The sequence below is a fragment of the Eschrichtius robustus genome, chromosome 11 (genome assembly GCF_028021215.1).
Source record: "Eschrichtius robustus isolate mEscRob2 chromosome 11, mEscRob2.pri, whole genome shotgun sequence".
Lineage (NCBI taxonomy): Eukaryota > Metazoa > Chordata > Mammalia > Artiodactyla > Eschrichtiidae > Eschrichtius > Eschrichtius robustus.
In genome coordinates this window covers 89,055,539-89,079,126 of record NC_090834.1, presented here as the reverse complement: position 1 = coordinate 89,079,126, position 23,588 = coordinate 89,055,539, and the positions used below count along the sequence as shown (strand labels likewise).

At 44.4% G+C, this 23,588-nt stretch overlaps 2 protein-coding genes across 2 annotated transcripts in view; both read right to left on the bottom strand.

Annotated features, from left to right (window-relative positions):
• The window catches only part of NAT10 (N-acetyltransferase 10), a 39,821-nt gene extending 25,876 nt beyond the window's left edge, over positions 1-13,945 (bottom strand). The window contains exons 1-8 of the mRNA XM_068556475.1: positions 13,732-13,945; positions 11,567-11,689; positions 11,129-11,220; positions 8,809-8,980; positions 7,322-7,444; positions 5,590-5,651; positions 4,059-4,173; positions 3,853-3,960 (exon numbers count right to left, since the gene is read on the bottom strand). Coding sequence (XP_068412576.1) covers positions 3,853-3,960; positions 4,059-4,173; positions 5,590-5,651; positions 7,322-7,444; positions 8,809-8,980; positions 11,129-11,220; positions 11,567-11,674 — 780 coding nt within the window. The 5' untranslated portion in view covers positions 11,675-11,689; positions 13,732-13,945. The remainder of the gene's footprint in view (positions 1-3,852; positions 3,961-4,058; positions 4,174-5,589; positions 5,652-7,321; positions 7,445-8,808; positions 8,981-11,128; positions 11,221-11,566; positions 11,690-13,731) is intronic.
• Positions 13,946-18,359: 4,414 nt separating this feature from the next.
• Positions 18,360-23,588, bottom strand: part of CAPRIN1 (cell cycle associated protein 1) — a 35,329-nt gene continuing 30,100 nt past the window's right edge. Inside the window, exons 16-19 of the mRNA XM_068556340.1 lie at positions 22,823-23,017; positions 22,235-22,335; positions 21,761-21,824; positions 18,360-20,214 (exon numbers count right to left, since the gene is read on the bottom strand). Of these exons, the coding sequence (XP_068412441.1) occupies positions 20,150-20,214; positions 21,761-21,824; positions 22,235-22,335; positions 22,823-23,017 (425 nt within the window). The 3' untranslated portion in view covers positions 18,360-20,149. The remainder of the gene's footprint in view (positions 20,215-21,760; positions 21,825-22,234; positions 22,336-22,822; positions 23,018-23,588) is intronic.

Here is a 23,588-nt window from a genome sequence, read left to right as displayed (position 1 = left end):
TTGAGAAAGGCCAAGGTCCAGCCATCTACCACCATCGCCGCGGAGAATTCAGGCTGATGCCTAGGCTAACTCGGGGGCGGAGGGGCTGCAGGGGAGTTCTTACTGGCCAGAAAGCAAGGCCCAGCACCTGGACTCTCACTCCCTTAATCGTCTCGTCTGGGTCTCAAGGCTTTAAACACCAACTAGGTGCTGATAACCCCCAAGTTCACACCTCCATCCAGACCTCTTCCCCGCACACCAGACTCTTCTATACACGCAACTGCCCCTGCTCTGCCTTCCACCTGTACATCTAATAGAATCTCACACTGAACACCTAACATCCCCCCCAATCCTCCCCCATCTACGATCTTCCCCAGCTCAGCTAACTGTCCAATTGTTTAGGCCAAAAATCTTCTCCATTTTCTCCCATACCTGATTCATCAGCAAATCCTGTCCATACGTCCTTCAAAACGTAAAAATTCTACATTCCTCACCATCCTCCTCCTCCACCACTCTGGTCAAAGCCACCACCCTGTCCCGCCGCCATTATTACAGGAGCCTCCTAATCAGTCCTGCTCCCACCTTCGTTCCCCTACAACCTAGACTCAACACAGCACAAGGCGATCCTGTTAAAATTAAGGCTGGCTTCCAGAAGCACAAGAATTCCGTCAATTGGATAAATAATTTGTGTATTTGTTTAAAAAGAAAAAACATGAGGGCTTCCCTGGTGGCGCAGTGGTTGAGAATCCGCCTGTCAATGCAGGGGACACGGGTTCAAGCCCTGGTCTGGGAAGATCCCACGTGCCACGGAGCAACTGGGCCCGTGAGCCACAGCTACTGAGCCTGCGCGTCTGGAGCCTGTGCTCCGCAACAAGAGAGGCCGCGATAGTGAGAGGCCCGCGCACCGCGATGAAGAGTGGCCCCCGCTTGCCGCAACTAGAGAAAGCCCTCGCACAGAAACGAGGACACAACACAGCCATAAATAAATAAATAAATAAATAAATAAATTTTTTTTAAAAAAGAAAAAACATGATAACTGGGATTAAATAAATAAAGCAAGCCTGGGGATCCCTCTGACAGCTGTGCGGAGACCATAAGCATAAAACTCTCTGCTGGCCCCCACTGCTAACAGAATAAGTGCCAAGCCCTCCCAGGGGCCTGCATGGCCTGCACGGTCTGACCTCTGTCGTCTCCTCCTACCCTCACCCACTCGCTCTGCTTCAGCCCACTCAGCCTCCTTGTGAGTCCCCGAGCGCACCAGGAGAACCTACCTTAGGCCTGTGTACCTGGTGACCCTCCGCCGGGAGTACTCTCCCTGCAGAGAGCCACGTGGCTCGTTTTCTCAACTCCTTCAAGCCCACGCAAAGGGCACCTGCTCAACCAGGCCCCCTCTGACCACGACACGGAGACCCGCAGCACCCCTCCCTCCTCCTGGCACTCCCCATCCCTCCTCGCTGCTCTTCATGTTTCCCCACCTACGCAGCACCTTCTACTATAATACGTGGTTTGCTTATTTCCTTGATTCCCCGTCTTCCTCATCCCACCAGAATGTAAGCCCCATAAAGCAGGTGTGTCCCTCTTGTTTACTGCTGAGCCTCTGCCTAGAGGAGTGTCAGTGGCACTTAATGAGAAGAGGGACCACAACACTACTCAGGGGCCAGCCTCTGCTCCCCACGGGGGAACAGGCCACTGAGACTGGGAAGAAGGCTGGATGGTCCAGCCTGGCCTGCCTGGTCCTGAAGAAGCTGCCTTACATGACTGGGCATGGACACTCAGAAGATACTGATAAGACGCAGTCCCAGGCGGAAGGAAGGGAAGGAAGGGGAGGGGCTTCAGGAAGCCAGAGTCTCTCCAGATGGAAACACTCAGAGGGGATCCAGGTCCTACTCGCCTTAACTTGGCCTTGGCTGAACACTGTATTTTATCCTCTTGCTGTTTGCTTTAGAGTAGAAAAGTGAAGAACTCTGATAAAACATAAGTGGCAAAATCCACAAACATAATAAAAGGGTATGAAATCTGGACTAAAAATGCACTCTAAAATAATATTCTAAAATGAAAAACCAATACAAAAAAGCAGAGTGGTTTATAAAAACAAACAAAACAACCAGTAATTATATGAAAACAGTGCCTGCTTCTCTCATAACTAAAGTAACAACAAATTGAAACAATGATCCTACGTTCCCATATCAGATTCATAAAGACATACGAATTTAACAGTACCCAGTGTTGGCAAGACTGCAGAGAAAAAGGCCTTTTCATACACAGTGCAGGTTCCATAACCTGGCATGACACCCGTTTTAATGCACACATACTCTACCCCGGCAATTCTCCTGTTAAATTAGCCTAGAGACAGTGCCCACAAATGTATCTGTAAGAGTGTCCTAACAGCATTACTTATAATAGCAAAAAAGCTGGAATCAAGCCACATGTCTAATGGGGACCACCTTCCCTTTGCACACTTTAAAAATACCCATTTATATGCACAGAAAAAGATCCAAAAGGACACACAATAAACCATTAACAGCAGCTGTCTCTGCAGAGCAGGACAGCCAAGGAGAAACACCACTTTCCATTTTTAATGCACACTTTCCTACTTACTGATTTTTTAAATTATTTTGCCATGGGTCATTTATTTTCTTACAACAATCCTATTGTATTATAGTTTCTCCCTCTTCTGCCCTTTCCCCATCCTCTCTCTCACTCCCTCTCTCTGGTGATAAAGAAGTTACCAGGAAGTGGTTGAAAGCAACCCAGAGCCTGCAGCCTGTGCTGCAGAGAGAGCTGCGCGGTTGGTGATTCTGCTTCCAGCATGGAAAGGGAAACGACCCTACTGGGACTCAGCCCCAAGTGGGCGGCATCACTGCAGCTGTTTTCCATCAGGAGGGAAAAGCCCAGTGCTGAGAGAGGCCTGTGCTGCTTGGCTGGCTCAGGCTGGACCAGAACCCTGAACACACCCGACAGCTTGCAGGCCTCTGGGCCACATGCATTCAGCTCCCATCACCGCCCAGGAACCACCGGAGAAGCCAAGTTTACCGGCCCTGGCCACTTCAGGGAGCACAGAAATGCATCCTGGCAGCTCCCACCCAGCCTGCTGTCTGTACCCAGAGATCAGGTACACAGAGGACCCTCACCACAGGGCCCTCATCAGCCCTCACACTGGAGCCTCCAGCTCTCCTCACTTACGAACAAGGCATAAGCAAAATCCTTTATGTCATCAAAACTTAATGAAAATGGGGGCTTCCCTGGTGGTACAGTGGTTAAGAATCCACCTGCCAATGCAGGGGACACGGGTTCGAGCCCTGGTCCGGGAAGATCCCACATGCCACGGAGCAACTAAGCCCGTGTGCCACAACTACTGAGCCTGTGCTCTAGAGCCCGCGAGCCACAAGTACTGAAGCCCGTGAGCCTAGAGGCCGTGTTCTACAACAAGAGAAGCCACCGCAGTGAGAAGCCTGCGCACTGCAACGAAGAGTAGCCCCCGCTCGCCGCAACTAGAGAAAGCCCGCGCGCGCGACAGCAAAGACCCAACGCAGCCAAAAATAAATAAATTAATTAAAAAAAAAAAAAACTTAATGAAAATGAAAGGACACAGGTCCATCACCCTGTGCCTGTGGCGTTCCTCCATAAATGTAACCCATCTCCCCTCAACCCCCAGCTCCCTGAACTGTTAACGTGGGGAAGGGGGAGCTCATCCTGGACCCCTGTCGTGAATACATGCTGTTGCTGCGTGCCTGAGTGTGAGCAACAGAAAAGGGCCCTCGCCCACGGAGGAGCCAAGCCTTGTTCTAACTTGGCGTCTGTCACTCTCCGCCTGCTGTCTCTCCCCTCCGCGCCGTGCAGACTGGGCTGGGGATGTTCCGAACACACGCTCACCTGGTCTAGGGTCTTGCAGCAGTCCACCAACACGCCCACAGGCTGGGTGTCCTGCAAGCTCTCCTTCAGCTCCTTCAGCTCCAGATCAGAAGGCCCAAGACTCTCCTCCTACCAGAGAGGAGAGGAGGAGAAGGTTTGCCGCCATGCCGGGAGAGCCAGCACAGAAAACGGAGCCTGCCCCATGTTCCCGGCCCCCGGCAGCTCACCGGGGTCTGGGGAGGTAGGGCCTCAATGCTGGCGGCATGGGAGGAGATGGGCAGGATGTTGAGCTGGTCATCGATGGCAAGACACTTCTTACACGAGGCCAGAGAAAGAATAAACCTGAGGAACAAAACCACAGTCGTGAGGTGCTGAGGGCAATGTCTGCACAACAAGGGAAGGGCTTTTCTTCAGGAAAATCATCTAGCCCCACGTCTCTAAGAAAGCTGGAGAAAGCCAACACCATCATCTGGAGGGCAGTGCCGGATGATTCCCAGCCTCCTTTACGAGGCCCGAACATGCTTTATAGAGCAAACAAGCAAACGGGGAACTCCCTCAAGAGACTGATTACGAGGGCTCCTACTGTGCAGAAGCCCGCTGCTCCAGGGTGCCCCGGCCCTTCCCCCATCCTCCCAGGCTCACCCGTTAGCACTAGGTGTCTCCTTGAATGGGGAACGCCAAAGCCACCCCACATGTGCTCACCAGCCACACAGGGAAACAAACGCATACACAAATGGACTGACCTTCTGCCACAAGGAGGAGAAAATAAAGGAAAGGGTGGAGGGGAAAGCTCCCTCTAGCACTATAATACAAACATTTTTGCGTGTAGCAAAACATGTGTTTGGCTATAAAATCCAAGCTTCTCCCACAACTGCAAGAAAAGGGCCTCCCGCACTACTTTCACAGGCTTCCCTTCCAGCCGGTAGCGCTGGGCGACCTCCAGGCCCACTCCTACTGAGCAGCCTCAGAGGCGATTGAAATTAGGTCGCACAGTTCACCCAGGCCAGGATTCCTAAACCTCAGCACTACTGAGATTCTGGACCAGATAATTCTTTGTTGGAGGGGCTTTTCAGTGCCTTTTAAGCCGTTCAGCGAGCACCCTTGGCCTCTACTGCCTCCAGCCTCCCGCCCTCACCCCAGGTCACGACCATCAAAGCGTCTCCAGACACTGCCAAGTCTCCCCAGGGGCAAAACTGCTCCGGTTGAGAACCACTGACCTACGACATGGCTTCTTTCTTCTTAAGGCGTTTCACGTGTTGCTAACTGGCGTTCCCTAAAAAGGGCTCTGTGGTCAAATAAATTGGGGTCCCTGGTGCTGTGAGACTTTTCAGAAGCTACAACAGGCTCACGTGAATCCTCACAAAGGAAAAACCATATCAGCATTTCCCAGACATATTGGACCAGAGAACCCTTTTGTCATAAGGTCCCTCTTAAACATCAGTGTTCTGTGAAACACATTTGGGAAGAGTGGTCCAGACAAATCACCCCTTTGACAGATGCGTAGGCTAAAAGCCAGAGCGGGAGAGAGACTTGGTAAGGGCCAGAAGCAAGACAGAATCCAGGCCCCAGCCTTCCACTCACTTTTATTGCTTTCAGTTAGCTGCACAACTACCGCTGCTGTTGGGAATTTCACCATTTGGGGCTCCTGTACTACCTTCCCTGAGACAGAGCACAGCTTTCAGTTGGGCCCAAGATGAAAATGTTCCTCCCACTGTGCCTCCCACAGTTGAGGAAGTGAGAAATGTGCTCCAGACCTACCTCTCATTAAATCTTCCCACCACATCCTGATGGGCCTCCGTCCTGTATCTTGAATGCACGTCCTAAAAGAGACAACATCCATTAACAGAGGCACCCAGATAGCGCTGAGGTTCAGCGTCCAAGTGTGAAGAAGTTCCAGCAAACAACCCTGGGGTAAAAGAGGCACCAGTGATGCTGCTAGAAACAAAATCTACTCCTACCTAACCTGCCATGCGAAACTGGCCGGATGCGATCTGCTGTAGCTGGACTCAGACACTAAATGCAATGTTTCTTATCACAACAAATGTCCCCTCACCTCACCTTTGACTGTTCCCACATTTTATCCAGCAGCACAAAACATATTCACTCGTTCAATAAAATGCACATGCCAACGCCAGACAAGCTGGGTACACACCGGTGTTTAGTAAAGCATGAAACCTATTCTCCTGAAGCTTATAGTCAAATGGTTGGACGGAGACAAACAAGTAAATAGATACAAATTTTGGCAAATGCTTTGAATGAGAAACAGGATGCAGTGACAGCCAATGGGGGGGGTGGGGAGGGGCAACTTATATAGGGTAGAGAGGGAAGGCCCTCTGAGGTGGTAAGCAGGCAGCCAAGTAAGAGAGGGAGGAAGAACAAACAAAGTGACGTGGGCACAGACATTCGCTCGTTCGCAGATATTTCAGGAGGGCTTACTAAAGGCCAGGCACCCTTCCAGGATCAAGGAATATACCAGGGAGGAAAACAAAGTCCCTGCTCCCATAAAGTTTGGAGACTGGCACAGGAAGCCAGACAGTAAACAAATAAATGTCTAACTTGAGGTGGCTGTACCATGCTTTGAAGCAAAACAAAACAGGTTGAGGAGTGACAGGCCAACCACATATTCTACACAGGGTGTGAGAGAGGCCGCACTGAGGAAGTGGTATCTGGGCAGGGACTGGAACGCAGTGAGCCAGCAGACACTCCGTGGGAACAGCGCGAAGGCCCTCAGGCGAGAGTGTGCTGAGAGGAGAGGGCGCACCTGAAGACCTCCGAGGAGGCCGGAGGGGCTGGGGTGAGGCGAGGGGGTGGGGGGTGGGGCGACAGGAAGCAGGCTCTGAGATCTGATGGAAGTCCACTTCACCAGGCGAACGCAGCTCGTGAAACCCTGAGGCCAAGCCTAACAGTTGCCGAGCAGCTGGCAATGGACAATGAATGACTCCGCAAGCCTGCGGCTCAGCACACCCACGTGGCAGAGCCAGCTCTGCGTCCAGGGAAACACTTCCGGCCACTCCCTCAGCCTGGGGAGAAAAAACATACCCCCCCCACCCCCTGGAGTCAAAGTTTCTGCCAGTCCGGGAGCGGGATGGCAATGCCCCTCCACGACCCATTAGGGTGAGGGCAGGTGAGGACGCCTGTGCGTGGTCCCCTTCTTGTAGCACACAAATGTAGGCACTGGCGTGGCTCTCTGTGGAATACTGTTTTAGAAATTTAACTACACAACAGCTGCATCATGTCCGAATCTCACTGGTGTAGAATCTGCAAATGCCTGAAAGCAAAGGCAAAATTCACAGATTCCTAAGCACACCCAGGGCCGCTGAGGCTTCTCTGCAGAAACTTCCTCATTAGCTCCAGTCAAAGAGCTCCCAGCCTAGAAATTATACTGACCGCTCACTGGAGTTGCTCAGCAGGAGTTCTTAAAAGAAAGCAGCAAAAACACAGATTGATTTGAACCGCCACAATCAAGTTAAAGACAAAAACAGACACTTACCATGGTCATCGTGTACAACTGCTTGAGTGAGTTCATGGTCCGTAGGAGGATAACCACCAACCCACCACCTTCCACTGTTTCTACAGTCCTGGCCAGCAAGTTTGGAGTCAAAGCTTCAAAATCCTGGAAAAAGGAAACCTTAGAACTGGCTGCAAAGAGCACCCGCTGGGAAGCTTAACCAGGGGCCAGGCGATAAGGTACAAGGAGGGCTTCAGAGTAAAACTCAAGACCATACCCCCTACCTGACTCACCAGGACACACACACACGCGCACACACACACAGTCCCTTACTTAGGGGACACAGAAGAGAGCCCAGCCCTGGAGAAGAGGTATACCCGGTTTTACATGTCAAAGTGTTTCCCGTAATCCCTCATAAAATCTTATTTGGAAAGAAGTCCTCCAATCTGCATTGATTCACACTTGAATTTCAGAAATACCTCACACTCATTTTCTGCTCTGTTCATAGATGGAAACTGTCTGACAAAACTCAACTTCACCACATGGGGGAGCCGCTGCCTAAAGGAGCCACCATCACTTCGCCTGGTAACTGGTGAGCAAAAGCAGCTCCCTACCAGTCAGTGATGGGGTGAGAACAGGCAAAACGCTCTTTTCAGCCTCCAAGGTGGGATGTAAGCCAGCAGTGTATGGACAGCCCACTGGAATGCAGAAAGGAAAAACTAGAAGTTCTATTCAAAATTTCCCACCTCATTTCTTAATTTATATTTTATAAGGTATGTTTTATGATGCACGTAATCATAGTAGTGCATGCATATAATAAATACATATCAAACTGTGGGAACCTGTGCTTAAATGTGAGGATTTGTGCTTAAATGTTTTCTTTGGTGGGTGTGGTGGGGGGGGGGGGAGGCGGATGGAGTCACAGGTGCCAAAGAATCAAAGAACAAAACAAAGACCACGAGAGCTCAAAACAAAGAAAAATGTGAAACTTAATCTATTAACTTGCCTGGCAAGAGAAAATACATACCAGTGAAGAAACTCACCAGCTACTTCTCTGAGGCGGGGAAAGCTAGGAGACTTTAAGGACTAGAAGGGCGGTGACCCTGTCATTCAGTCAAGCACTCTGGATAGGACGTCCGAGTACTCGGGTCTGTACCTAGTTAGTTAAAACAAGTCCCACTGCTCTCTGGTCACAAAAGTCTTCAGTTAGTTCTAATAGGGATCTGGGGTCCTAGGGTCACTCAAAGTTCAGTGCTTTACCAAGCTGGTTAGACCCAGTTGTGATGGAGCGCCACTGCCAGTTTGGGTATCTCTAGACCAGTGCTGCTTTTGGTAGAAAATGCTCTTTTTCTGTTGGTGAGTTATCAAGTTCCTGTGGAAAGTGGCCAAGGCCTCCACGAAGGAAGCTCTGGGGGAGGGAGTACACGTGACTCCTCTCCTCTCTGTACACCTGTCCTTGCGGGTGACCAGGCAGCCCAGGCACTCCCTAGCACTCTGACTCCAGTCACGGGCTGGGGCAAGTCACCCACCTGGAGAACACACATGCCAAACGTATTGCCCAGGATCTTGTGGGTCTCATTGTAGTAGCAGTAGCGAATGTTTGTGGCAGCTACGAAGAGTTCAAAGGGGTCATCTTGCTTTATGTTCAGCGTCCCGCTCTTTATTTTTTTCTGCAGCTGTCGCATTCTTTTCTTCCGATGACTGCAATCACCCCCCATCCCATGAAAGCCAGTTAACCAGAGAGGCTAGAGTTGGGAGCAGGGGACAGGCTCAACGATCACCCACTTAGACCCTCAGAGCTAGAAGGGAACTTGGAAATCGTAGTGCTCATCCCCTCACTTTAAAGCTGCAGGAAACGAAAGAGGCGTTAGAGCAGACGGGCTTCGGAGGGAGACAGTGTAAGTCTGTGTGAGAACCCTGCCGTTTTGATACTTCACTTTACAAAAAGGGTAATGGGAGTCCCTAAACCTCACGTTCAGCCAGAGCCTGAAAGCAAACCTTAGTGGCCTCACTACCTCAGTCTCAAGCCAATGCTTCAACCACACAGCACCGCTTCCCAGAGAACCTGGGAGAGGCACTGTGATGGCGGGTTACTTTATTCATTTTTCCTAAATGAATTCATCCACTTCCTTCCCAGATGGTGGGATCAAGTCCTCAAGGGCAGCTCTAATCTAAGACAATACTGATAGAGGATATAAGGGTTGGAACGGAATCTGGACATCTCCCAGAAATCCCTGAACTTTTCTTTTGTCTTAAAAAACTCTGAATACCTAACTGTCAATTAACTCTTTCTTTTAGAGAAAGGAGAGAACAAGAAAACTCCAGAATCAAGGGTTACAGCAAACCAAAATTTTATCATAGTTCTCTAACTGAATAGTAGAGCCAAGGCCTTCCCCCTGGGGCCCCACTTCCTCAGCCCATGACTTAGCATCAGCCTTAACCTAATGCTCAAGACAGGGGTAGGAGAGCTGTAAGAGGCACAGAAGAGATTTTTAAAAGTGAAAGCAGGTGGGTTAAGTTTGAAAGGCAAATCTGCCCAAAACACTGTAAACTGCCCAATTTCGCAGGGGGTTTCCCCACAGCAGAGTCTACCCCAGAGACACATATATTGAGGGATAAAGGAGGGAGAAGAGGCCCAAGGACAGAACCACACAGGTGAGCTGGGTTTAGGGAAGGAGATGAGCTCGGGGAGAGAGAAGAGCTCAGGAAGGTGGTCTGAGTGTCACAGTAGCAAAGAAAGGAGAGCATTTCCGAGGTGACCTTATAATGGTTTATCTGCCAAGGAACAGCACCCCACACCCCAAACTCCTCCACACACACAGTCGTAGGCAGAATTGCCAGGTTCCTACTAGGTGACCCACCCCACCTCCTCTGGCCCAGGGGTGGATGTCTTTCCAAAAGAATTTGGGAGGAAGACTGATTTCTGTGTCGTTGGACCCAAACCACGTAAAACTCAAGCGGTGTTTCTGCGATGGGAACCATAGAAGGCAGAAAGCTGCCTTGAAGTGGGAAAAGAACAGAGCAGACACGCAGAGATGAGAGACTGAGCAAGGACTGGAGCGTAAGCACTGCGGCTCTATACCACCCCCGCGGAAGAGCTGAAATCTCATCCCCGTAGGCTTCAGGAGGTAGCCCGTATACTGCTGACCCTTGAAAAACCTGGGGGTTAACCTGCGTCTAACTTAAGAGTTGGCCCCTCCGTAACCGCAGCTCCTCCACATGAGAGGATTCAACCAACCACGGACCACGTAGTACTGTAGTATTTACTACTGAAAAACATTCGGGTATAAGTGGAGCCCTGCAGTTCTAATCCACATTGTTTCAGAGTCAACTGTACTTCAGTAAATTCCCCTTGTGCCTAAGTGTGTTTGTATTGGAGGTCTGCTCTTTACTATATAAGAAGTCTTAAGTCCACAACTTCAAAAAATAAGAACAGCCAATTGTCAAAAACAGCAGTGGACTACTAGAGGAAGAGCTCTAAAAAAAAAGGAGAAAGAGGGGGAAAAGTTGTTGCATTAGGCATCAGGTCGTTGGTAACTTCCAAGAGCAACTGAAGGAAACTGCGTTATTAGAGGGGCTTGATCAGCTGAGAAAACTAAGAAGAAAACTCGTGTGCAGAAAGCAAGGAATTGGGCTGGGGACTTAAAAGAGCATGAAAAGGATCTGAAATGTATTGTCAGGAATGAAGAAAGGGCATCAGCTCTATTATTTTTCTCTACTGGGAGTGTCCTCAGAGATAGCACCTTCACTAAGAATCCCTGAAAAACCATGCCAAAGAATCATTTCCTAACATTTAACTAACGAGCAGGGATGGGAAGTGGGATGGGACGCTCAAAGGGCACGGCTTACCTGCTAAACCCCAGCTCTTTCTTATAACACCACAGCACAGAAGGCCGAGCCTTCACAGTTGCTCTGGACAACATGTGATGGAGTATGACCACCTGCCAAAGAAAAAAGCCATAGCATCTCAGGACCAAAAGAGACCTCCGGGACAGCCAGGCCCGAAACCACAAGGCCAGCAGTGCCCAGGCGGGGACTAGAAGCCAGCTCACATACACTTACCCTTGTGCTCAGTCCACCACCCCACATATCAAAAGCTGTTAACCTGTCTGTTAATAATTCTAAATATTGAGTATTTATCACTTCCAATAAGTAAAGGAATGATCCCACTAGGCATTTCACTTAAAGAAAACCAGTCATTATGTGTGAAACCCCCGAGTGTCTGTAACATGCTGACTCTTTGGGACAGGATACAAAGTAAGTCAGGAAGCATTTACCAGGCCTTACCTGATCCTTTCCTCGATCTCCGACCACAACAAAGAGAGACCTCTGCCGCTCAGCTACCCCATTCTCAATGAGGATCCGGATTCGGTTATCCACTTTCTTCCGATGCATGGTGAAAAACTATCACTGAAACAGAAGGAAAGGACACAACTGGACATGAACATCCAGGTTCTGGGTGAGGAACATTAGCTGGCTGCCTCCTGTGGGGCTGGGGGACTGAGCTAGGCACATTTATAAGTATCATCTTATTGAACCCTCAAACAGCTCCCTAGGGAAGACATCAGCCTCATTTTTTAAATTACGAAACTTAGGCTGGAAAGGTGAAGAAAATGTTCCCTTGGCATGGGAAGTCAACGGGGAAGCTGTAATTCACACCCTTATAGAGGAGTTTTTCAAAAATAGGAAACAATGTTCAAAAAAAGAATGATTAAAATGTATGATATATCTATGGGAAAATAAAGCGGTTTTCAAAAAAATTTGTTCAAAATCATTTTCAAATATTATCTAAGGATATGGATACAGATGCTTATTAGAGGATAACATGGCAGGATATGCATGTACATAATATGTATATAGAAAAAAAAAGATTGGAAGAAAACACCAAAATGTAAAGTAGTTATTTATGGATGGTGAGATAACAGATGATTCTTATTTTGTTCTTTTGTTTTTTTGGAGTTTTGTGTTTTTTTTTTTTAATTCACATATATTACTAACAAAGTCAGTAATCAATTGACTATTACTATGATGGAATGTGGCCATCTGTTTCCTCAAAGGAGGGAAAACTATACTGAAGCCTGTACAGAGAGATTTCAAAAGTTATTATGATTACATATGATAGAACATTGTATCATTATAATAAATACACGAAAGAAACATCAAAAATATCAATTATGCTTCTACAATGTAAAAGGAAAAATAACGTGTTACTTAGAAACTTCAGTGCTTGCTGCATTCTACACCTAAAGCTCATTAACTGAACCTTAACCCTGCCTTAATTGTCTTTCTAACCTCTCAATCCAAACATGGATTTTAGCAGTTCGATCTTAACTGTAAAACACTATGTCATCATGGGAACATATGTATATGTATAACTGATTGATTCACTTTGTTATAAAGCAGAAACTAACACAACATTGTAAAGCAATTATACTCCAATAAAGATGTTTAAAAAAAAAAAACACTATGTCATAATCAATGGCTCCTATTTTATAAAGAAAGGACCAAGTATAAATACTCAAGTACCCCAAGGAAGAAAAGTGACGGAGACAGGATTCACATTCAGGCCTCCCTTGATTCCAAAGCCTGAACCCTTTCCAGTTCACCAACCTGACCAGCTTGTCAGCTGAGTTGCGGGCCACACAAAGACCCCACAACCAATCAACAACTAATTATTGCTTTTTGTTCTAGTTACTGTGGGAGCCCCAGAAGTAGTACCAGATAAAGCCTTGACTTCGAGGAGCTTTCATTTTCCTTAAAGAAAATATTTAAGAGAAAGAAATGAGGGACAATCTGTCTAAAGACAGATAAATTAGATGTAAAACTAATTGCTACAGTGGTCTGATGAAAGTCTGAGATTACTGTGGGCTGGAGTTGCCGTGGAAGGCTTAATGGATGAGGAGGGCCTTGAAGGAAGAGAAAGATGATTATTTTTCATTCATCTATTAGTCTAACAAATATACATAGCATCTATGTGCCAGGCACCATTCCAGGTGCACTGGCAAACAAAACAAAGTCCTGAATGTGCCTGCTGAATACGGAGTATAAACGAATGAGCAGAGTGAAGTAGCTAAGAGCGTGGGAGGATCTAGATGAAATCAGACTGCCTCAGTTCAGTGCCAGGTGCTGCAATCAGGAACTGTGGGCAAGCTCCGCGGAAAGCAAACGTGTTGTCACCCACCCACTCACCCCACCCCACCCCCAGAGCCCCTAGAGGATGGAGATCAAGCCACGCAACCCGCCAAGAGCTCTCGAGAAGCGCTCCCGAGAGTGGCCGCCTACTGGGGAAGAGGGTCCTGTTATCTAGGAGCGCCCGGGTGGGGCGGCAGTCGGCATGGGCCGGGCATCAGCACGGATGCAGAGCCTTCGTCCTGGGGCCAGTCTCCTCCGGGCCCAAGAAGGACACAGACACCGACCTCGGCACCCATCCCCAGCCATCCCGTGATGGGTACCTGCGCCCCGAGCCGGGCGGACTCCAGCCAGCAGCGAAGGGGAAGCACGTGGGGGGCACCGAACTTCTGCGGGAGAAGCGGGCGCAACGGGCTGCCCCTAGCGGATGCCTGGTCGCCGACTCTCACAATTTGCCTCCCTCGGCGACGCGCGTCCAGCTCAGGCGCTGGTAGACGGTGCGTGCGCTGGCGAACTAACGGAGCGGCGACGGCGAGTGAGAGGGGACCTTTTTCACCCCTGTCCCTGCGTGATGACGTCATGGGCCCGGGAGGCGGAGCTGCAGCAACTGCGGCTGCGCGGTTTAGTCTCTGCCCGCCGTAGCTGTGGTGCCCGTTCTAAGTTGCCTCTTCGTATCAAAATTAAGAGACCGTGACTACGGAGGGCAGAATAAGCAGATGCCCGCACCCGCAGGGCCTGTCAGTGCGCTGGGGCTAGCTCGGGTGCCCAGACAGGTCCGGGGCAGCACACGGTAAGTGGTCTGGGGTTTTCAGTGTTAGCCTGGTTATGCGAGATGACTGGCTCCGGGGATCTTGCGTAATTTTGACACTCCTCTTACTTAAAATAACTATTTTAATGTGATAAGATGGGGAAACTCGATCAGCAGACCTGTCTCATTCAGCTCACTTGACCCTCCCCATCCTCAGTAATGACCTTGTAGACCTCTCTGGCATTCCGTAGATTTTCTACCCACTATTGCTGCTCCTGTACTTTGGCAGGCTCCCTTTAGGCCTGTATCTGGCTGTCAAATGCTGGCGTTCTTCTGAAAACCAGCTTTGGGGCTCTGCTTTCGTTTAGTTACTTCCTCTCCCCCACCCCAGTCTCGGACGAACTCGGTCAAGCGGTTGAAGAGCCACCTATGTAGTTACGGTTTTTTGGGCCAGATCGTTGAATTTAACAAATCCAACTGCTTGCTTAACATTTCTCAATGCCTCAATCAGAAAGTTGAAGCCGAATTCATTTGCCTTTCTTCCTTAAACTCCTTACTCAAAGCAGAATGTAATTCTCTACCTCCAAATCTAATGTAATCAGCAGCACCACCCATCGTATTTTTTTATAATTCCCTCAACAAAAATGTCAATATGCTAGACACAAGAGATAAAGTGACCAAAACAGTCCTATCTCCTGTGAAACTTACAGTCTAGGTAAGAAAAGTGTTAAGAAAAAAGTATCCAGTGAGTAAAAAATAAGGCACTGCTTTAGACGTGGACTTGGAAGGACTCTGAAGTGGTGACTTGGAGTTAAGACCTGAATTTAGGAAGAATGAGCCTTAAGAACAGTGGAGTGAAAAGCTTTCCCATTAGTTAAGTGTAACACATGAAGACTCCAAGATGGTAAAAGTCTCAGCAAAGCAGCCAGTGTGGCCAGAGTACAGTGAGCAAAGGGAAAAATGGTAGGAAACTAGACCAGATAATTGAAGGGCATGTGGGCCACAGATTTGAATTCTACGTGTGATGGGAAACCACTGGGGTCTGAGTAACAGGGAAGTGACAAAATCTGATTTGCCCTCTTAAAAGGCTCAATCTGGCTGCTATGCAAAAAACTATACTACAGGAGAGCAAGAGTAGAAACACAGAGAACCGTTATAAGCCACTGTAGCTACCTGTTCTGATGTGGTGGTCACAAGTGCTAGTTGACTCAGGATATATTTTCAAGGTAGAACCACATGTAGATTTGCTGAAGGACTATAGATACAAAGTATGAAAGGAAATCAAAGATATGAGCAACTGGATGTAGGTTCATCAAGAAATCAATTTCCAATACTCATGACATTGAAAGCAAGATATTAAGTAGGAGTTTGTTTTGGGGAGTTTGGGACCTAGAAATACTTATGAGTGACTAAAATGCTGATTGTAGTCAAAGTCGTGGGATTGGATAAGATCACCTAGGGAAGAATGTTAGCTAGGGATGAAGTCTGTAACCAAGGCCTGGAGAACTCAGCAAAGGATACTGAGCAGTGGCCAGTTAGATAGGAAATATGTAGAATCCCATTTACTACCACCCTCCACTTTATGTTGTAATCGTTTCTTACATGGGCTACTCCAATAGCCATCTCTTGCACCATATATTTTGTTCTCAACACTGCACTGTTTTGGGGGTTTTGTTTTGTCTTGTTGCTTTGTTTTTGCTGCTCCACGAGGCTTGCAAGATCTTAGTTCCCCAACCAGGGACTGAACCCGGGCCCACAGCAGTGAAAGCGCAGAGTCCTAACCACTGGACCACAGTGGAATTCCATGCACTGAGTGTTCTTAAATGGCAATTTTATTAGGTGACCCACCATCCTCCCCCCCAACCCCACCCCCTATACACACAGCTTAGAAATCTTGTTTCCAACTTTTAGAGACAAAACTTAACATGGAATAGAACTTACAAAGCTATTCTTAGTAGCCCTTACTGTTGCTTCAGCCTCTTTCTAGCTCTACTAAATCTGTACTCTTTTCACTTGAGCCAGAGAGCCTTTCTCAGTCACTGGAGACTGGACTTGGCACACGCAGTTCTCTCCCCTTCTTTACTAGTTTACTGCTCCTCATCCTTCAAGTCTTAATTATTCCTCTCAAAAGTCTTCCCTGATCATTTTAACTGGGTCTTATCCTATCATGGCCTTAATATCTATCATCAACCATGTTGTTCCATCATGGCTTTTGCTATACTTCAGTGTCATCACATCAGTATCTTTGATTAGACTGTTCAATGAAAGCAGGAACCACAGTGATTTTGTCACCACTGAATGCTTAGTGCTTGGAATGGTGGCCTGGCAAAGAGTACCCAAATTTGCTGAATGAAGCGTTAGTTTACTGACTTAATACAGTGGCTCCCTAATAAAAACACCATACTTAAAGAAAACCAGTATTACAAGTTAAGAACACAACACTAAAAATCGTCTTTACTAAATCAGGTGGTCTTTCACTACTTACAAACTTAAGGAGCCAGTCTTCTGCATGGGACTGGATTAGGCTTCAGAACAGCTGTTAAAGTAAGGTACTGAAATCCCAATTGAGAAGAATGTAGTAGTCTAACAAGTAAGGCAAGGCTACCAGAGATTTAAATTTTTTCCTCTCCTCTCACAAGTAGCACTTCTTCACTTAGAGCTTTGCTTGGTGGTATAAACAACTAAAGCAAACTTCACTCAAGGACAATAAGGTATCAGGTTTTAATATAATTTAATCTAATGTAATTTAAAACATTCACTAGTCTTTACCAGTAGTTTTGTAGAATTCAAAATGGGAAAGGGTATAGAGATGAGGCTTAACAAATTACTTTCATATTCCTGAGGGGTCTCCCTCCCCATTAACTCTTTAGAAGGGATAAGCTCAAGGGCAATACTGATTCTTTTGGTATAACTTATAGTCAGTAAAACTTCAGAGTTCTTAATAAGAACTCAAGTGGGATGGGGATTCAGAAGCTTAAAGATGAAATGAAGGGTTTTAACTCTGTGCTTACCTGTATCCCATTTCCCCTAATAAGATATATTACTGAAAATATAATGAACAATACAAATTTCCTAAGACACTTAGGAGGCTGACTACTCAACTACCTTCTACATTTTATGAACTGCTTGTTGACAAGAGCATCTCAGTTCATTAGCCTTCTGAGAATAAACACACATTCTCATGTCTCTAAGTGAAGTCTCCCACATAACAGAGTCATATACATAGGAGACAAAAGAACTGCAGAAGCTAACTGATTAAAAATATTTAACGGATTTCGTTTTAATATCAAGATACGATGATCAGAAAAACTTTCATATTCTTTAGGGATATTAGGATATGAAAAAAAAATGCCCTAACGAAGGTAATCAATGACACTCTACCGTAAAGCTTTAAAATAGAAGTCTCATTGTCCACATGAGATGACTGATACTGTGCATTTACTTGAAAGTACTTTATATATGGAGTCTTGCTATACCAAGAAGCTACAATGCCACGTGTGGCAATCATTTTCTTTCAGCTCTGCTAGAATATGCATTTGCCCAAACAAGGCCTTCTGCAGGTAGGACAAGTATTCACATATTATACAGAACACCTAGTACCAAGACTCAGATCTTAATGGGACTTTTTAAAAAGTTCTCTGCCCCATAATGAGGCACTGCTTTAAAAAATACAGTCTGAATTGAGGCATAAAAGCTTTAGACTACAATGGTAGAATGCCAAAAAAAAAAAAGAAAAAAAAGCATAGTATCTCAAAAGGAACAAACGATTCTTTTAAAAACATACATAGAAATAATCAAACTACTAACACCTTTACATATTCACAGCATCTGCACTAATGCATAGACGTTTGAAACCTAGAAAGCATTTCTCCTCCATCCCATCTCTGAACTGATTCATAGAGATCACTGTATAAATAACTTGCTTACTTCAATTTTGATTTTAAATTTCATGAAATTATTTTCTACACAGATAGCAAATTTAGTTTTATATATAGAAGGATTGTAAGCATACATCATCTATAGGGATTACCCAGTAAATCACGAATATTTTATCTATCCCCCTAAAATACAGCAAACATATGGTTGTGGTACATCCCAGGCAGACGTCATTTAAAGCACACAAGGGGAGGTGCTAGCAGAAGAAATACTTATTTGTAAAAGTAAACAGATAACCCTTCCAATATGATGTACCACAACCACACATGAGAAAAGAACTTCTTTTATTTTAAAATAAACATTGAAGATTCCCCCCCGCTTCCCCACCACCCTACAAATCTTCTGAATGTGGAATGTTCAATAGCCTAACCATTTTAGTAGGTTACAAAACCAGCAAAAACTCCAGTTGTCTAATGATGAACGTTTGAGAATGGTTTTGTGGGGTTTTTTGTTTTTCTTTTTTTAAAAGTAGCTGAGCACCTACTGGAAAAATTCCTTGGCTAAAGGCTGAAAACTAAATTCAATTTCTGCACAGAAAATACCATTAACTTAGTAGCCTTTGCTTAATAGGTGGGATTAATTCTCCATGAAGTCCAAGTGGGATACAACAAGCAGCATTAAGTTCATAGGCACACAGAACTAGTGCTCCAACTGCTAGCACAAATTTCAACATAGTACATGAATTACTAAACTGTCCTCTTCATCAAACTTGGGACTCTCCCTATACATCTATGGGAAGGAATCACCACTTTGAATACAAATACCTCCATGAGAAATGGATAATTCAATTAGGGTTAGACAAAAGATAAGTGCAAGTACTATAGAAATAGCTGCTGGAGATAACCATAAAATTTGGAACACTAACTGCATGGGGTGAACCACATAAGCTGCTAGCTGTTGAACACCAGTGTTTCAAGATACAACTTTTACAAACATGTTTTATTTGTTTGCTTATACCATCAGAACTGAAACTACTGACTGTCATTTCCCTAAAATAGGGATATCAATCTAAAACACATACTGGTGCTTTTCAAAAGATAGCAATTTAAAAGGGTGGTAGCAGCAGGCATTTGATATCTTTTTCTTTTAAAAACTTTCAGGCTGCAGGAAAAACATGTGACCAAGGTTGTTATGATTATCCATTAGAGATTTTCATCAGTACCTGTACCAATTTAGGTGACAATACAGCAAGATCCAAGGATTAGTGAGACAATGTACATCATAAGGAATGATATATAGTACCAATCCTTACAAAAGTCATTGTCAAAGAAACTGTTAAGTGTTCAGAAAGGTATCTAAATATTTCACATTAAGTACAGAAGCGGCCATCCAGATTATATCCCTTATTTGTTGCATATTTTTCAAAAAGTGCCAATCAAAGCCTAATTTTGCATTTTGGCTTTGTCTTATACAGTATCAGCTGTTAAAAAGCAATTTACATGTGTTTTTAACCACAGTCGTCTGGCCAGAGAATGAACAGTGCTGTGTCAAACCCTAAGGCTGGTAGCCAGCCTTATATGTGTGATTAAGGACCCATGCATAATTTGGTATGCATCTAAATGTTCAGTGCTCCAATTTAACTGGAAAAGCTGTGAAATGCAGTTGTTAATGCCAAACCACACTCCACTCCTTCCATCTTCCTTTCAAGGGAAATATTTTAGTTTTGTCAATTACCACTGAATAATAGGGCTGATTTGTAGATTTTATCCAAAGTCAAGTCAATCTTGCTTTTTCCAAGCCACTTAAAATAACTATGGAGATACCACCCCGTTAAAGTATATGATGTTTTACTCCTAAGCAAGGGTGAGGAATCTGAGTATCATGTGCAAGACTCAAGATGACGTTTAGGACAGAACATGCAGAGTAAAAATTGTTTCCTTCCATATCCAGGTAATATAAAGCTGACAATTGTAGTCCTGTCTTTATGGGATGAAAACAGTCCCTTTACAATAAGTTTCCTGAAAGGGAGAACAAATAGATAATAACTCTTCTGGTTACATATTATGGTACACTGGCCAGTGTGTTTTTGGCGATTAAACATAATCCTGTGAATCAGATTAATTCACTTGCTGAGTGTTCATTTGCGGCATCCCTCTGTTGGGTCTTGGGGGCCCTCCACGACCTAGAAGACAAAAATGGCATTTGGTTTTTCTTTCAAATATTATTTATTTTGCCTTCAAGCAGATTTTCATCTGAAGTCAAGAAGCATGTGGGCAGCTTGTCACCACATTATTAGGTTTAAGAGGTCAATTCTTCAGTGTTCAAGTTTCACCTGTCCTGGAAGTTGTCATGCGTAAATTTGCTCATGTTCTCTAGCTAAAAGAAGAGTAGAGCTAATGGAGTATTCCACCAGTACTCATTCATTCATTCATTCAACAAGTATTTATTGAGTGCCTACTATGTGCCAGGCACTGTCATCAGGCGTTGGAAATAGATACAGCAGTGAAGACAGACAAGGTACCTGCTCTCATGGAGCTTACATTCTAGTGTACACTCTAGCTTACATTTCAGTAAGTAAGTAACATCATACTATCAAAATTAATAAAAGCACCAGAATGAAAAACAGACCTTATTACCTAAACTGTTAAAAAGAAACTACATAACATTCAAAATTGTATATTGACTTGTAACAGATAAAGTAACTTTTTACATGCTGTTAAAACAGATTTTTAGCTACCAGTCAACTCAACTTTCATAGAATATGCTACAAGGTGAGAAAGAAGAACATAACCCACATTCACATGCAAATATCCTTTGATACTTCAAGTCAGTAATTCTCAAATGATCCATAATTTAAAAAAAAAAAATGCACCTTTTTTGCTGGCCAGTTGCTACTAGCATTGAAATCAAAGTACTTTGTAATTCCTCCTTAACATACACTTTATACATGTTATGGCCAATATCTAGAGGAAATCTATTCAATTTTACTTCCCTCCAATCAGAGAACCATTTAGAACTTCAGATCATATGAAACGATACCTCTAATTGTTAGATTGACTTCCTACCCAAATAGTAAGTAGTTTTCCTATGGTAAAAGACAAAAACCAAAACCTCTCAAAACCTATAATTTTTAAGTATAGTTCTGTTAGTTAGTTAGGATTTTGGAGGTTTTGTTTCAAAGTCAGAAATAATTTGACATTTATATCACTAATAATGGTCCAAAAGGCATTGAAATTTCAATTAGTTCTATTACTTCTAAATGGTTCCCTAAATGTAACTATGGCTTATCCGGCCATTAAAGGGTTTCTGGCCCTAAAATATAATATGCATGTTTCAAAAATGAAAGAGGAATAATAAATTTATATAAATGTTTAATCTCATTCCAAAAATGTCTTACAAAAATGTTTTGGTAAGTACTTCCTAAAAACATTTAGCAGGTTTTAGGACCTGAAAAATAATTTGCAGTTGGAAAAACACTTTTTCTGAGGAGGAGAAATGTTCTAGTTTTCAAGACAGTTTATATAGTAACAGGGAAAGTCATTCAAAAAATTAAATTTGGGTTCAAGATAAGTTTTAGAAACAGAGCATTTCATTTAATCCCTAGCAACAAGTCTGGAAATGATAAATGTATTCCTAACATGTAACCTACATGCAGACTATGAACAGCTCTTCCAAGGCCAGAACAGAAGCTCCACTTAGGAGCTAGGATCACCACCACAAAATATTACCTCGTGGGGCTCCCCGTGGTCCACTCTGCCCAGAGCCTCGCTTGAAATTCTGCTGATATCCATCCTAAAAGACAAGCTAGTTAGTACTGAAGAAAAGGCAGTTTTCTAATGCTTACCCATCTATCTCTATTCTTACAGTCTAACACTTATAGAATACAGAATTCTTATTCTTTTAGACATTTAAATATAGCATTACTACAAGTTATTCTTTAATCGTACTTCTATTCTCAAGATCAATGAGATATATTTCTCAGCTCTTAAAAATCACTGTTTTTACCAGCCTCTATTAAATGAATACCTATATTGAGTGCTAAGAAAAGCAAAAGTCATCACATTCTCCACAAGGAAGTATCTTGTACAAGGTACAAAATTAGCCCCAAATTACTTAGCTGCTCAAGTGCATCAAGCAACTACATTAGTCCCTTTCATCGGGGTATTTAGGTCAGGTTTGTATTTTATAACAATTTTACCTACCCGCTGATAGCCAGAGTAGTCCCGGGGAGCACTGAACTGAGACTGTGTATATCCACTGTTTGGAGTGTTAGAGAATGAAGCGCGGTAACCATCATATCCTCCTAAAATTTAGGACAAGAATAAAAAACAACTTTCTTATCTTCAAAGGGAATTTTTACTTTCTCATTACTGACCAAGGGAAAAACTGAAAAATTGTAAGCTATGCTAGTTATTCAAACTAATTTCTTATCCTGATCCAATCTGTTTATACATTAACTGCCTTAGAAGATGAAATTTTCACCCATCCATGCACATACACACAAAAAAATAACAAAGAATCTCCATAAGGTCTGACAATTTATAGAAAGCAATATCCCCTACAGGACAGTGGTAGACATGGGTTTAATACATACAAAAAAACTGAGTCCCAATTTTGCCAATTTAAATGACGGTATCAACACATACTAAAAATGTTTATGTTGTACATAAGAAGCTAATGCAGAGAGATACATATTTTTCCTAAAAATCATATGACATATTTCTATATATTATGCAAGTCAGAAAAGAACATGAACTTGCTTTCTGGGGTCTTTTTGTTTTTGTTTTTACCTCTGAATCCATTAGCAGGTCCCCTGTATCCATTCATCAAGCCTCTAGCACCACGGGAGCCTCCACGAGACACACCACGACTGTTGTAATAGGGCTGACTGCTACGTGGAAATCCAGTGTTCTGCTGGGGAGGCTGCTGGTGGTTACCAGTCACTTGATGGGTCTGGTCCTGGGAACCATGGTAAGTGCCAACCACTATAAAAGAAAAACATACATACATACATATGTATATACACACACACACACAGCTCATTACAATTTGTCTGATTTCCTACATGCTTTCTGGTTTAAGAAATGTCTTACACAGTTTCCTCAAAGTTTAATTCTGTCTTTAAATTTTCATATTAATAGGGAAAACTACACATTAATGAAGTCCCTGTCCTTCTCCTGTATTACACTAAAGGCAATAAAATTCTCCAACAAATTCCAAACCTTTGAAAGCGCACATTGTGTGAGAGCACACGATTCTATCCTTCCAAATGACTTGAAAGGCTATATTATTAAACATCTTCTGAGAGGCATCTGCTTATAGCACAAGAGACCCGCAACAGTCAAAAGATCTTACGTACTGAAACACTTACCATCTTGTACCATTTAATTATTTCATTATAAAGCTCCTACTGGTAGTTTTCTTATTCTTTTAAATTTTCCTTGATACTTATTAAAACATACAAAAACATACTCTCCCATAGCTAAGCAGCTATATGCTAGAATACTCAATTACAAAGATAAATCAGCAGAGGCCTTCAACTTACACCCCGCCCTA